General features: G+C 40.4%; 1 protein-coding gene across 2 annotated transcripts in view; it reads right to left on the reverse strand.

Annotated features, from left to right (window-relative positions):
* man1a2 (mannosidase, alpha, class 1A, member 2) overlaps positions 1-16083 on the reverse strand; it is a 127901-nt gene that overhangs the window by 63776 nt on the left and 48042 nt on the right. For both annotated transcript variants that reach the window (XM_086123596.1, XM_086123595.1), the window contains exon 4: positions 8831-8927. In XM_086123596.1, coding sequence (XP_085979722.1) covers positions 8831-8927 — 97 coding nt within the window. The remainder of the gene's footprint in view (positions 1-8830; positions 8928-16083) is intronic.

Below are 16083 nucleotides of genomic sequence, written 5' to 3' on the forward strand. Positions count from 1 at the left end.
TTGGTAGAACTCATGATAACGTGTGTTAAATTCTTTCGTCAAATTCATCGTATATTACACATGCATCGTCTTGGGAAGAGGATGTCAAGCCACATCAATACTTACCTGTATTAATGATTACCAGTCAATTAATCTTTGCAGTGTGAGATTGGAAAAAATACTCTGATGATGCCACATGAGTACACCAGTTTATGATCCATTTATTTTTTGGAATAAACCTGGAGTACACAGCTGCTGATGTAATGTTCATTGTTAATGCATAGTTTTCAAACATTGACCCTTGAAACATTATACTTTAGAGTTTCGGAATTCTTGATTATCAATATCAGTCAAAATAGAAAAATGGGTTCCCATGATGGACGATTACGGAACCCAACATTTGTTATCGTGGTTTCCCATTGGGTAATCCGACGGAACCGAAAAACGGTTACCATGAATTTCCGAAATCATCAGGCCTGCTCCTGAATTATTAAAATTTTTGCAGCATTTGTTTATAATTGTATGTATATGTTGTTGTTTGTGTTATTATCATATGCAATTGAATAAGTAGACCTTTTCAGAATTCGAAATTTGGGACTCTCTCAATCCATAATGGCACTCATACTTTTCTGATCAGCGAGTCCCTGGGACTCGCTGCCGGTAAACTGTAAAATTATCACTGAGAGATTACCGCTTTTTCTGCAGTCAGTGATTGACTTCTATGCAAAGTCATTTCTCAACTTGTGTTCCGTGCCACATCATGCCTGTTGAGTGTTGATTTACTTCATATTAAGAAACTACTGCACTAAAACATTAATTCATAAATGTATACCATATGATTTTATTTTTTTTCTCAGTATAAATAACACGTACCCTGACTGTTCTACTCTTTGAAAAAAACACTTCATTCAAGCGTTAGGGAGTGCAAAGGGTTATGATGGAGGGGTGTTGCAAATCATGAAGACCTGCCAAGTGGTATGATAGCATTGTTTTATACATGTCCTCGGCTAGGCCTCAGTTTCAAAACCAGTCCTTGGTCCTTGGCCTCGGAAAATTTTCCAAGTCCTTGGCCTCGGAGTCAAGTCCTTGGCCTTGGCCTCGGGTTGCCGGTCCTTGGCCTCGGAGTCAAGTCCTTGGCCTTGGCCTTGGCCTGCCGGTCCTTGGACACAACACTGCCAGCGATCCCGCGATCCCGAGGTGTGCAGCAGACATGTTTATGATTCGTCAATTAAGGATGATTAGACAATTAAGGATGGAAGACACCTGATTTTGTTCTAATGAGTCTCTCTCTCTCTCTCTCTCTCTCTCTCTCTCTCTCTCTCTCCCCCCCCCCCCCACACACACACACAGACACGCACACGCTAGCAGCATCGTAAACAACACTGACACTGATTATAGATCAAAGAGTAACCCACGTGATAAGACAGAAAGAAGATGCACAGCCAATCAACATGGCTTTGCATCTTCTCAGCCCCACCCCACACCACACATGTACTGTAAATGTTGCTGTATGTGACTCACTGTTGTTTTGCTGATTTTCACTGCTTCTCGCGGACCGTTTGCGGACTTCAAAAAAAAAAAATTATGAATATGTTTGAAAAAATCCGCGATGCACCGAAGCCGCGATAAACGAACCGCGAAATAGCGAGGGATCACTGTACATTCAAGCTCATGTTAAATGCGGATCAGCACACACCTGCCACCATTTAAACTCTGAATAACCCCAAATAAAGTTCAGATGTTCAAATAGGCTTTCCCTAATATTCTTTCTCATAGAAGCTGGATGGTTTTGTGCTAGCGAATACTGACTGTTATTTGGAACTGTCCACCTTGACTTAGACCCCAGTCCAGCTGAAGAAAATAATCACTCAAAGCATGATGCTTTGTATTTTGTGACATCATCATTAATGTGTTCGTTGTGTGTCTCAAAACCAATATAACCGAAATCTCATGAAACACCTGATATACCAAATATGGGTATGAAACATTGTTTATAAGAACAAAATATGCATCAAAATGATTATATATGATGGCCCAGTGAGTATATTTGATTTAATTGAACACATTACAACATTTCGATGGGCAATAGAACAATTAGTCTAGTTGTGTCTAAAATATTCAAGGTCAGAATATAATCTTCAAAAACACAAAAGAAGCCTTTCACATAATTTCTTATCTTCCTGCTTGGATCATGGACATGACACTTTTAGGCTGATTTGTAATGGGCCCAGCAGGAACAAACATGGCAGTTTATGTTCCCAGACACAACCAGAGTAACCTCTCAGTGCACTGACGGTTTGGAAAAAGATGAAAATATCCGTTTTCTCTGTTTTTCCTCAGAAGTTAAATTATTGGACTAGATCGGCGGTGATCAAACAGGGTGCTGTGGCACACTAGTGTGCTGTGCAAAGGTTTTCAGTTAATATTATTAATGACAAATTTCTTCATCTATCTTTGCCCGTGACTTAGATTTATAGGCTGAACAATTAAATCCTTTTCTATTAAATGGCAGGAGATACACTAAACCTGATGCCATTCATAAAAAGACTTCCGGTGAGTCATGATATGTCTGTCAGCTTTGTGACCAGCAAAACAGGGCTAGATTTGAATAACATTGAACATTTACGAGCAAATCAAGGTCATCATTATTTCACTATTCAAACTTTCTGTGAAACTTTGATTTTTCTCATGTAAAATGAGTGTCCTACAAATCATATATGTATATCATCTTGTTTGTTTGTTTGTTTTTAGGGAAAATGCTACCTGATTCAGTTATGTCTGTGGGCAGACTTCGTTGAATCAGGTTTTATAAGAGCAAGCAAACAAGCATAACAATTGTTAAGTGCACAGCAACGGGAGACAGTTACCCTACAGTCAAATCTATCAAGCCATCCATCAGGCTGGAAATGGGGGGGGGGGGGGGGGGGGGACAAGAACATTGTGACGTACTACTAGGGCGGGGGTCGGCAACACGCGGGTCCAGAGCTGCATGCAGGTCTTTAGCGACATCTAGTGGCTCCCTGGAGCTTTATAAAAAATGTTTGAAAATGGAAAAAGATTTTGATAGTATGCTAATATAGCTCAAATAGATATAGATACATGTTGCAGCTCCGAAAAAGGAGAGCTGTGGTGTTGGTTTTTTAAAACGCACACTTTATTTATGCTTTTAACAGTCTCGACAAAGACAGACACGTCTGCCTCTGACTCTGTGACTTCTCTCTTCTCGTTCGACTCGAGAGGCGTTCAAAGACAGCCTCAGAAAAACGGAAATGAATGATCACTTCACTGACACTAATAAAAGCGAAAATAATGCACCAAAACAAAAAAATCAAGCGAGGAAATTACAAAATAAATTCTATGGGGGCGTTTGTTAACACACAACAAAGGAATGAATAACAAACAATTCCGCGACAGTTCAGTCTCCTACATACATACAGCATGTGTTTCCTTCATTGTAAGTTTTATAGAAGGCTTTTATTTTTTTGCAGCTCCAGACATTTGTTTTTTGTTTTTTTTGTCCTATATGGCTCTTTTTTGGGTTGCCAACCCTGTACTAGGGGCTTTGTTTTGACGTTCAATGTGTGTCCTACTAGGGGCTTTGTTTTAACGTTCACCATGTGTCATCTAACGGAAAAAAATTCTCACTTGGGCAATCATGTAGACCAGTCTTCCTCAACTGGCGGACCGCGATCCACGACCGGACAGTCGACCTCCTCTGTCCGGACCTCCTCTGTCCCGACCCTCGGCAAATTGTATAAAATAATAAATTATAAAGTGATTTTTACGTTATAAATTTTATATTTTTAGACTATAATCTGCGCATTACCGCGATCGATTGTTAAAATTATCCGTTGTATTCTTTGCATGCACTAACAGATGTATTGCAGTGGACCGCAGCAGCGCGACTGTGTGTGTATCATGTTTTGACTAATGGAGACCCTGGCTGAGCAGGGCATGTCGGCGATAACGATACGCTGATTGGCTCCTCTGAACTTAAGGTGTGCCCATACGTAAGCGTCAGCACGCGTCTATCCCAATACACACGCATTCAAAATGGATGATTGGGTCAGGAAACAGACGCATGCGCGACGCCACAGTGTGCTCACAGCTTCAGCTCAGGAGAGCCGCACACAGACAATTAGACAAGTGGGAGGTTTCGATTGTGTGCAGTTTTGCTCCCGTCTACCCGGGGATCTTTGCAGCTGTTTAACAGCAGAATAGCGCAACATGGTAAATGAACGTCCCAATGGCGTCCTCAAATAATATTTGCATGCCTCAGACATTGCATTCACCTTTAGTGGAAGAACAGCACTGCACATTACTGTGCTCCCTTGTGTCAGTATTTAAAATGGTTCTTAACTCCTCTTCTGATATACTTTTCAGTGATTTCAGAGGGGATGTGAAAAGGGGAATTGTACAAATGAAAAGGATATTTTTGTTTTCATGTTTAGTATTTATTTTGGTAAAATTAGTATTTTGTTTTGCTTTTGTTAAATTAAGGGAAAAAAAGACAACTACTGTTTAACAAAGTTAAAGTAAAAATGTCTTATTTCCCTAAAAGGGCTATTTCTATTATTAAGCAGGCACAACTTAACAAAATATAAGAGTTCCTGTGCCTCAACACAATACCTCTCATTATTTGCTGTGTACTGGCAAAGTGAATAATTGTTATTTTCACGCACCCCATTATTGGTTGGTTGTGAGGAGTGTTGATTTGTATAAGCTTGGCTTGACCATACTAAATGGGCATATCGCCCTGCTCCCCAATGACCGCCGTGCATGGGACCGGACCTTGGTCTTATTAAAAAAAAAAAAGTGGACCGACAGCATTTCTAGTTGAGGACCACTGAGGTAGACAAAAAAAAAAAGGTCAAAATCTTGTCTTGTCATATTAATGTAATGAATTCATTGCCATCATTGCCATGCTAGAGTTAAGCAACACTAAACAAAACACACTAAACAGTTTTTACTGTTTTGCCCTCCCAATAACGGTATTTGTGCTGGTTGTACATCTGTACTATTAGTGTAATAACAAAGCTCAAGATCAGTAGTTTCGAATCAAAATAAATATTCTGCGCCTCATCAATCCAGATTGAACTCAAATGCAAAGATATCCGCCAAAAGAAAGTATTCGAAGAAAAAGGATCACTGAGTTAGTCCCCGAATATTTCTAATTTATCAGAAATATTACACGTTTGTTTTCACTAGAGTCTTGAGTTTTGACTTTTGAGGTCTGAAACCCCTCTCTGATGTGGCACTTGGCGATTGAGTTTTTTTCTTTGTAGCCCAGATAAATTCTCGCAAAGGAACTATATTTGATAGCGCAGTAATGTTTGGTGAACTCTGTATACGCTCTTCTTGTGAAGTCACACCACTTTCAGTCGTCTGGTAAAATGCAATACGCTGTGGCTTGATGGGAATAAAACCCAGTGAAGTGTCTAAAGCATTTGGATAAGATAGAGGACAGATTGGGCTGTATGTAGTTTATCACAACAGCTGCTACCACCGTTGAAGTGTATCAGTGTGTGGATAAATGACTGCTTTTGCAATGCATAAAAAGACACCATGCTTTTGACAATGTTCAGCGCCATCGACTGCATGATTGCCTTCACCGGGTTCCTTTCTTGTCATAGGTAAAACAACGTGAAATAATTATATTTTGTCAGTTTCTTAGTGGGAATTTTCCCTTCCATGTTACTTGCTTTGCTTTCAACAGTCTTAAACATAGTTTGCAGTGGTCTGTTTGTTGCACATTAGAGCTGCCACAAACACTTTATTCTTCAAATCAACCAATGGGAGTTGCGATTAGCTGACTAATTGGACCATATGTAATATCAGCTGCTCTGATATAACCATTAGCTTACAGCAAATTCAAAACAAAGGCAACCAGGCTACAAGCATTTTTTTTCAGAAGAAGAACCACAATTTAAAAAAGGCATTGTTTGAGGATAACAAAAACACTTGTACAGTGGTACCTCTACTTACGAATATCTCTTCATACGAAATTTTCAAGTTACGAAACGCCTCAACAGGAAAATATTGCCTCTTGTTACGAAAGAAATTTCAAGATATGAAAGGTTTTAATACAGTATGGGCTGCTACTCGCAGCTCCGAGTTTCCTGAATGCAACATACTTATAGCTGCCCGCCACAGGTACCTCGCCTTGTTTCCGTGGAAACTCAGCTTCGTCCTCTTGAAGAGCCTCTTTCTCCTTCTTCTTCCACTTGCGATTGACACTCAATAAAGGTGGATGAAAGGGATTAAAACAGGACTGACTTCTTAAAACCGGGGTAGTGAGAACTTAAACTAGTCCCTCGAACACCACCTTAGGAACCCCCCCCCCCTCCCCTCCTCTCCCCGGTGACCCCGTTCGAGCAGGCGAGGGACAATAGGAGTTTTAACCCTTTGAACGGAGAGTCGGCCAGGACTTTCCTGATAGTCCTATGAGTAAGCGGGATAAGACAATATTATATGTACTGTATATCTCTCAAAACACGCACGTAACCCGATTGTGCTCACGTGAGGTTTCAAACCAGACACGAATGTACCTACTTCAGAAATAGAATCAGGGATCAGCCACAACAAGCACCTTTTAAGATGCTCGTGTATCACCACTGTGCTGCTATGAAAGGTAGGTTTGCATTTCATTAACAATTTCTGTGGTGCTAACACCAGTAAACACTGCATTACCCACACCCGGATTACAGTTACTGGATGTGACCTCACAGACAGGCAGATGGCCATCAGAAGAACCGGGAGACTTGGGGAGTCTCCAGAGAAAAGTGCAGAATAAATGAATGAATAAATTAATTCATTAATAAATAGGCGACTCATCGACTATCACATTTATTGTCCATGATTTTGATGCCATTGTTTTTCTTTGTGTGTTCCTTGCTGTCCAATGTGCGTCTATTGTCCAGCAGTGAGTTTACGCGATATGTCTAGTTGGATCTAACATGGAAGTACCCATGTGTTGACATTTTGAAATGAAATATCTCAATCTAGAGGTGTATGTTTCATTTTCATTATTCTTTCAGCTTTTACTATAGGGAGCCCACCTAAGATGAGTGGTACCCCGACCACACTTTGACAATCGCTGTATTCAGGGGATGAGGAAAAAAATGCACGACTTGAGTTGTGTGACGAGTCATTCATGATGTGATCAATTTAATGTGATCTGCATGCCCCAAAGACACTGAAACAATGACGAGCATGTTCAGTGGACAAGTCTGTTGTCCTGTGTAAAGGTGACATCAGGGAATCAAGGTGTTTGCTTAAAATGAGCTCCAACCTCAAACTGGGTCAAATGCTTGTAATTGTAACAGAAGGCAACCCATGTTGCGAGGTCAATTTTGTGGAAAAAAGCAACGGAAGAAGTTATGCCTCACACCAGTGGTTTCCCAACTTTTTTGTCTACCGCCAAACTTGTTAGTCATACCTGATTATTATATACAACTAATTTTAATTCATCTCCGAATGCTAGTTCATTACATTCTCAGGCATTATCTTATTTTTACCTCAAATTAAAAACTAAAGGCAATACTTTACCTTGAAAATACATAAAATAGAATCCACAATAAATTAAATGAAAAAACATGCTTTTCTTATACTCAATTCAATAAGTTCCCATTAAAGAGGTACTTTAACTAATTATCAGGTACAAAACACTTGTCTCCTCAAGGATACAAGTTGTTATTTTATTGACTGGTTTACAAAATGAACATTTTTACTCATCATCTTGGAAATAAAATATTAAATATTCTGATGTACCCCCTGTAACATGCTTGTGTACCCACCCGATTAGCCCTGGCTGTGAAACACTGTTTTACACTATGGCTGGGAATTGCAGAGTAACTTGAGATAAAATAGTAGAAGGTTTTCAGGCAATGATATAACTTCACAGCTTTATTCTTGTAATATTCAGAAATATATGTTTTTCCTTTGGTGGGCCAGAGTACTCGTTTGTATTAATAGTGAGAGCGCATACAACCTTGATATGAATAAAGGACATTTCCACCACGGAGTAATGTGTTATCATTGCTGCTTATATCACTCTGCCATAATTTCTGTTTTATCGCCTATAATTGATGTATTGTTCAAAGTTTCAGGAATCTGTTCTGTGCAAAGGCACTTACCAAGTGATTTACAGAGGTATTATCAATTCAATTCAATTGTATTTATAGAGCACTTTCGAACAGCCATCGCTGCATACAAAGTGCTGTACATGGAGCAATTTAACATATACAATAAACAGTAAAACAAATCGGTAAAAAAGACGGTAGAAAGCACCGAATAGTAAAATCAAGAACAAATCTAAGTCATGCTGAGTCGAATGCCAAAGAATACAAGTGAGTTTTGAGGAGGGATTTGAAGATGGGCAGCGAGGAGGCTTGCCGAATGTTCAGTGGGAGGTCATTCCAGAGAGAGGGACCAGCAACAGAAAAGGCTCGATCCCCTCTGAGCCTCAGTTTAGTTCTTGGTACTTCTAATAATGTCTGGTCTGCAGACCTGAGGCGGCGGGCAGGTGCGGATGAGCTCAGAGAGGTAAGATGGTGCGAGGATGGGATGGACAAGGGCCACTGGGACCAAACAGTATCACCTCTGTCTTCTTTTCATTGAAATTCAAGAAATTTTGTGCCATCCAGGTTTTGATTTCTTCCAGGCAGGACAGAAGTGGCCTTAACGAGAAGGCATCTTTTTTGCTTAGTGGGACATAGATCTGGCAGTCATCTGCATAGCAGTAGAAATTATCACATAATATTCTCCACCAGACAAGGCTATGAAGGCGTGTTTACGCCAAGAGTTTTTGCAAGAGTGTGTGTGATGTGAATTTTTCTGTCGAGGGTCTTACCAAAGATATTTGTAGAATGTCCTTTCTTGGCGAGGGGCTTGAGCTCGTTGTGACCCCAGCCATAGTGACGGTAGCTGTCCCACGCATGCTTCATCATCTGAAACGTCAAGCCACACAGAACATTGGATGTGTTCAGAAATTAAGCAATTTGAACCATGATTGTGGTGGATTTTTACACACCAAAATGTGTTCTTTGTCAGTTATCTTCACAATGGAAATTGGACATGTTGATGATGTCGTCTGTGTATCTGTTCTATACCGTATTTTTGTCCCAACCTTACTGTAGAGTTTTGGAGTTTGACAAGCTCTCAATGAATTCTGACAATATAAATTGCATCACAATACGACGACTATTGATAGTTGATATGTTGAAAGAAAACCAAATATATAACAAACCATCTATGAAACAAAATAAAACTTCAGTAAATAACTCACATCAAAAATATCAAATGTTCCTGAATATTAAAATACACTATGACCGAGCATAAATTGGACACATTTTCCCAAGAGAAAAACTGCATTTTGATAAAAACATGATGTCGTACTTGTGGACTTTATAGTTATGACACTGCTGTGTGAGCAAAAATGTTGTGAGTAGTATAGTAAACGACCATAGTTATCTTTCACGCGCTACTTTGCAGATATTTAAGCAATTGTGGTTTTATTATGGGATTTGACAATATACAAGCAATTCCAAATTCAGAGTTGTACACTTCATTGAAGTACCACTACAAATATTAGAATTTATTTTATATGGTATTACTTAATGCAGGGATGGGCAACCACATGTGGCCATTGACCAGATAATTTATTCATTTATTGAGTGTGTGTGTGTGTGTGTGTGTGCACGAGAGAGAGAGAGAGAGAGAGAGAGAGAGAGAGAGAGAAATAGACGCACGCGCGCGCGCACACACACATACACACACACAATTTTTTCAATTTGTGGGCGATATGAATATGTTTAGCCTCCTATGATGCACCCTCACCTGCAGATTCATTCGGTTGCACTTTTTTTCCAATATGAAAAAAAAAAGCCTACTCCTCAAGGAACACGGATTTTGGAGTTTTATCAGCACGATTTTCAAAAAAAAAAAACAATTTCCATTGCACAATTTTCACAATGCATTTCAGTGGGTGGAGATTATGCACAATTTTTTGCTCTTCGCATGCAGACTGGCACCTCTTTGGACCATAGGACCAGGTCTGGGTGCAGGTTAGTCACCGCAATTTCGTGTGGAAAAGTGAGCCTCTGGCTGAGGTCCACCCGCATTTAACAGTCCCGGGCAACAGTCAGTGGGCCTGACTTCGGAGGAACTGGCTTGGTCCGCCGTTCCTCCCCTTCCCGAACGAAAGGTGTTTTGTATGGGAAGGTCGGCTGGGAAGTTACCTTTTTGTTTTCAGGTTTGTCAGCCAAACCTGATTGTGGCAACAGGTGTATCTTCCTTGAGTCAGACTGGTTTTGCACCCCACCAAGATGTGTTTGAGGCTTGCTCGGACAGCACAAAGGGGGCAGGTTGGTTCTTCTCCTTACCAAAGGTGTAAGTTGGTTGGGGAGGGCAGGACATCTTACGTGGCCCTAATGATGAGGTTTAGCCTATCAGCCTCCATGCTCCACAGCTTGTTCTACATGATTTTCCTCCGCTCCATGCCCTCGAATGATGAGCCCCATTGCCATGACAACGTCAGTGGAGCGATGGTGCAGCCCCCCATAATGTCGACCTTGAGGTAATGCCAGGCAGTTGTATTCTCCTGTGCTGTAAGACAGAACTGGAGGTCCTGTAAGTAGGCTTTCACTAATCTTGCAATGTCTTCTGGCACTTGGAAGAAGTCAAATGCTGTCCACAATATTTGAATTCTTGAATTATTATGACGATTGCTCGATTATGAATGATTATTGCTCCATGTACAGCACTTTGTATACAGCTGCCGTTTTAAAGTGCTCTATAAATACAGCTAACTTGAGTTACATGTCAACAATGAATCAAATAACTTTTTGAAAAAGTCTTGGGAATGGCCTAAAAAAAAGACAAAAACTGTCTTGCAGGACTCCCAAAGTTCATCAAGATTCTTTGGCCTCATCTTCCAAGCCTCCTGCTTCATTCAACTTACCCCAGACATGCTCAATAATGTTCTTTCTTGTCTGGTGATGGGGCTGGCCAATTCTAGAGTACCTTGACCATTTTGGCATTCATGAATTTTGATGTGCAGTATGAGAAGGAGAACCATTTTGCTGAAGAATTTTCCATCTCATTGTTTGGGATGTAGAAGGCAGAAGGACTTCCTTGATACTGAAAGGCTTTTGATGGTGCAATCTACTCTGGAGATTTCTCACCTACCCCATACTGCATGTAATGCCAAGCCATGATTTTTCCACCCCCAAATAATCGTTTCTGCTGTTTCTTGGGTCCCGACAGGTTCCACCAGGTCTGAAGCAGCATTTGTGACAAATGGTATGCAGTTCAATGGATGATAAATCATAAAAATCAAATCCATCTTTTGCAACTTTTCCACTGTCAGTCCTTTCTGTAGACTGTGGTCTCTGGAAAACGCAAGACGTATTTCGTCTTTTATTTAATGTTGGTTTGTGAGCACTAACTCGTCCATGGAGACCACTGTGTGAAAGAAATCAATGATTTTTTTTCTTCAGTTCTTAGTGACGAGTTCTTAAGTAGCTCCACTTAAGAACTTAAGTTCGCAAGGACTAGTGCGAAGCCCACAAGCTGTTTGGGATGATCGGAAGATGGACAGGGCCGGCTGCGACTTGACATTGTTGTTTGGTTGTATCCGTGGTAATTCTAGCTTTAACTGACTCGGTTAATAAAAGTAACTTTTAATTTCGCCCTGTGTAGTGTGAGCGAAACATGGTAGCAGCGCGTGTGTAGAAATTGGCGATGTGAAGAGGGGGTTGGACGAAACGCTAGCTCGTTAGCACGGAAGCTAACCACGGACTTTAGCACGGAAGCTAACTGCGAACAGACGCTACACAGCTGGAACCCACCACGAGAGACCAACCAGCCGAACGCCACGGGAGAAACGTGGACTGAAACAGAGGAAAAAGTTCAAAAAATCCTCAAGGAGAAGCTGCTGATACAGGGGCAAATTGAGGTGGAGAGAGCTCACCGCACAGGAAGACAAGAACCTGGAAGACCTTGACCGAGGCCAGTTGTGGTGAAATTTCTAAAATACAAGGACAGATCAAGGATCCTACAAAAAGCAAAATACTTAAAAGGCTCCAACATCTACATCAACGAAGACTTTACAGATGCCGTACGACAAAAAAGAAAAGAGCTCCTCCCAAAATTAAAAGCTGCACGTGACAGAGGGGAAACTGCCTACTTCAGACATGACAAACTTGTCGTCCACCCCCGCACCAGTACTCCAACACAACAGGCTCGAGTTCAACACCATCAAGCAGCATACTGAGAATTGTTCACCACCCGACGACAAAAACTCTGACCCTACTGAAGCAGGAAATTCACATACCAAAAAACATGAACTTCGAACCCTTTGATGACCCTTCCAACCCTTTGATGACTTCCAACCCTACTGACCACAAGACATTTGACCCTGAGAACAACTTGGACCCGGACAATAACTTTTTCAAGACCGACCAACCGCGAGGGAGCCAGCGACGACCGACCGTGAGGGAGCCAGTGACGACCGCGAGGAAGCCAGCGACGACTGCAGGGAAGCCAGCGACCGCGAGGAAGCCGGGAGACAACCAGCCAGCGACCACCGCGAGGGAGCCAGCGATGACCGCAAGGGAGCCAGAGACGACCGAGAGGCAACCAGCGACGACTGCAGGGGAGCCAGCGACCGCGAGGGAGCCGGGAGACAACCAGCCAGCGACGACCGCTAGGGAGCCAGAGACGACCGAGAGGAAGCCAGCGACGACTGCAAGGGAGCCAGTGACCGTGAGGGAGCTGGGAGACAACCAGCCAGCAGCCGCGAAGGAGCCAGCGACGACCGCAAGGGAGCCAGCGATGACCGCAAGGGAGCCAGCGACCGCGAGAGAACTGGGAGACACCCAGCCAGCCAGCGAGCCTGAGGGAGCCGGGAGACAACCAGCCAGCACGCGTGAGAGAGCCGGGAGGCAGCCAGCCAGCCAGCGTGAGGGAGTCGGCGACGACCGCAAGGGAGCCAGCGACCACGAGGGACCCAGGAGACGTCCAGCCGGCAACCGCGAGGGAGCCAGTGACAACAGCGAGGAAGCCAGCGATGACGGCGAGAGAGCGAGCGACGACAGCGAGGGAACCAACGACGACCGCGAGGGAGCCAGCGACGACCGCGCGGGAGCGGGAAATTCACATCCCAAAAACATGGACTTCCAACCCTTTGAAGATATTGACTATAAGCCATTCGATCCCGAGAATAATTTGGACCCAGACAATAACTTCAAGAACAAACAAAGAGTAACAAACTCTGACTATTACCTGGATGAACAATTCAACACTAATATAAAATTGGAAAATGCACTTTCAGTAATACACTTAAACAGTAGAAGTCTCTATAAAAACTTCACAAAAATCAAAGAATACCTGACTAAATTCAATAAATTTAAAATAATTGCCATATCAGAAACTTGGCTTGATGAAGATAAAACAACTGAAATGGAAATAGAAGGTTATGAAATGTTTTCAACTAATAGGGAAAACAAAAAAGGAGGGGGGGTTGCAATATATGTAGACAAAGCACTTAAATGCAGTAAAATCGAGAGATTGACAAACGCAATAGAAAACCTAATGGAATGTCTAAGCATTGAAATACATAATAAAAAGGCATCAAATATCATCATAAGTTGCATCTATAGGACACCAGGATCATGTATTGACACATTCAATAAAAAACTAACAGATATGCTCAGTTACTACAACGATAAGAAAACACGAATAATATGTGGTGACTTTAACATTGACTTATTAAACCCAAATGGACACAAAAAAACAACTGACTTCATAAATACTATGTTCAGCAACAGCCTTTTCCCAGTAATCCTGAAACCTAGCAGAATAACAGTTGACACGGCCACATTAATAGATAACATATTTATAAATAAGATTGATCATAAAATGGAAAGTGGATTTCTCATTCATGACATAAGTGACCACCTACCTGTCTTTGCAGTTTTTCATAATTATTTTGATAGAAAAGCTAAGTCAACAACTCACATAACAGAAATAAGACTAAGAACCCAACGCTCCATCGGTGCTTTTAAGCAAGACCTAGAAAAACAAAACTGGACTGAGGTCTACTCAAACGAAGACCCAAATACAGCGTTTGAAGTATTTCAGTCTACCATAATCTCCTTATATGATAAACATTTTCCATTAACTAAAGTCTCCAAAAAGTATAAAGACCCAAGTAAGCCATGGATAACGAAAGGCATAGAAAACGCATGTAAAAACAATTTATATAAATTGCTTTTAAAATTGAGAACTGAAGAAGCAGAAAAAATATATAAGACCTATAAAAATAAACTAGTAAATATTATAAGAACCAGTAAAAGAGATCATTATCATGCACTATTAGAGCAGAATAAAAGTAACACAAGAAATATGGAAAATACTTAATCAAGTAATCAGAAATAGTCCTAAAAAAATGGATTATCCAGAGTATTTTATCAAAGGCAAAAATACTATTCTGGAAAAAACTGCAGAAATAGCAACTGAATTTAATGAGTATTTTGTCAACATCAGCAGTAACCTAGCAAAACAAATTCCTGATCCAACAAACTTGTTTGAAATAGATAGATACGTAGAAAAAAAACTCCTCCACGATGTTCCTTACTGCTGTAAAACAAGAAGAAGTATCAAATATTGTAAAAACTTTTAAAAATAAAAAGTCAACTGATTGCTTTAATATTGATATGACAATAATAAAGCAGATTATAGAATATGTAGTGCGACCTTTCACGCACATATGCAACCTGTCATTCAAAGCTGGTATCTTTCCATCAAAAATGAAAATTGCTAAAGTTATTCCAATCTATAAAAGTGGAGAAAGACATCTGTTTACAAATTATAGACCAATATCACTACTACCACAATTTTCAAAAATATTAGAAAAACTATTTTCTCGCAGACTTGATAGCTTTATACAAAAGCATGCGCTGTTAAGTGAGAATCAATATGGCTTCAGGGAAAAACGGACCAACTCAATGGCAGTTATGGAGTTTGTGGAAGCAATAGCCACTAATATAGATAACAAAGAATTTACTGTTGGGGTTTTCCTAGATCTAAAAAAAAGCTTTTGACACAATAGATCACAATATATTATTGAAAAAACTAGAAAGATATGGCATTAGAAGTGTAACTTATAAATGGATAAAAAGTTATTTAGAAAACAGATATCAGTACGTGCAGCTCAACAATAAAAAAAAAAGAATCAACTGAAAATCACTCATGGAGTTCCTCAGGGGTCAGGGCTTGGTCCAAAACTATTCATCGTGTATATAAATGATATCTGCAAGGTCTCAAAACTATTTAAATGTGTCCTATTTGCTGATGATACAACTTTCTACTGTTCTGGAATAAATCTGAAACAGCTCCTGACAACCGTAGAAAACGAATTAAACAAATTAAAAAACTGGTTCGACAGAAATAAATTGTCACTTAACCTGAAAAAATCGAAGTTAATTGTTTTTGCCACAAGACCAATCAAACACCAAACTAAAATTATGGTAAACTCAATTGAGATAGAAAGAGCGTATGAAACCAAGTTTCTCGGATTAGTAATAGACTCAAAACTATGTTGGAAGCCACATATCGATAACGTAAAAAGAAAAATAGCCAAAACCATAGGGATCCTCTACAAAACCAAGGAAGTGCTAAATAAGAGATCTTTGTACACATTATACACTTCATTTTTATTACCATATATGACCTACTGTGTGGAAATATGGGGAAATGCCTGCAAAACAAACACACTCCCTATTCTAAAACTACAAAAAAAAGCTATTTGAATTATTAATAGATCAAAATATACGGAACCCACAAATTCACTGTTTATCAAATTAAATACGATGAAATGTTATGACCTGGTTGACTTTAAAATCGCCCAATTAACCTACAAAGCACACAATAACCTGCTCTCCCAAAACATTCTGAAGTTTTTCGAAATTCGAGAAAGCAGCTATGATTTAAAAGGTACTAACTTATTCAAAAAACTCAAAACAAGAACAAACATCAAGCAAAGAAGTGTACCTATCAAAGGTGTTAATCTGTGGAATAATTTCGAAACGGACCTGAAAATGA

This window comes from Hippocampus guttulatus, chromosome 11, assembly GCF_054856545.1.
Source record: "Hippocampus guttulatus isolate MCC_2025c chromosome 11, RoL_Hgut_1.0, whole genome shotgun sequence".
NCBI classification, from domain to species: domain Eukaryota; kingdom Metazoa; phylum Chordata; class Actinopteri; order Syngnathiformes; family Syngnathidae; genus Hippocampus; species Hippocampus guttulatus.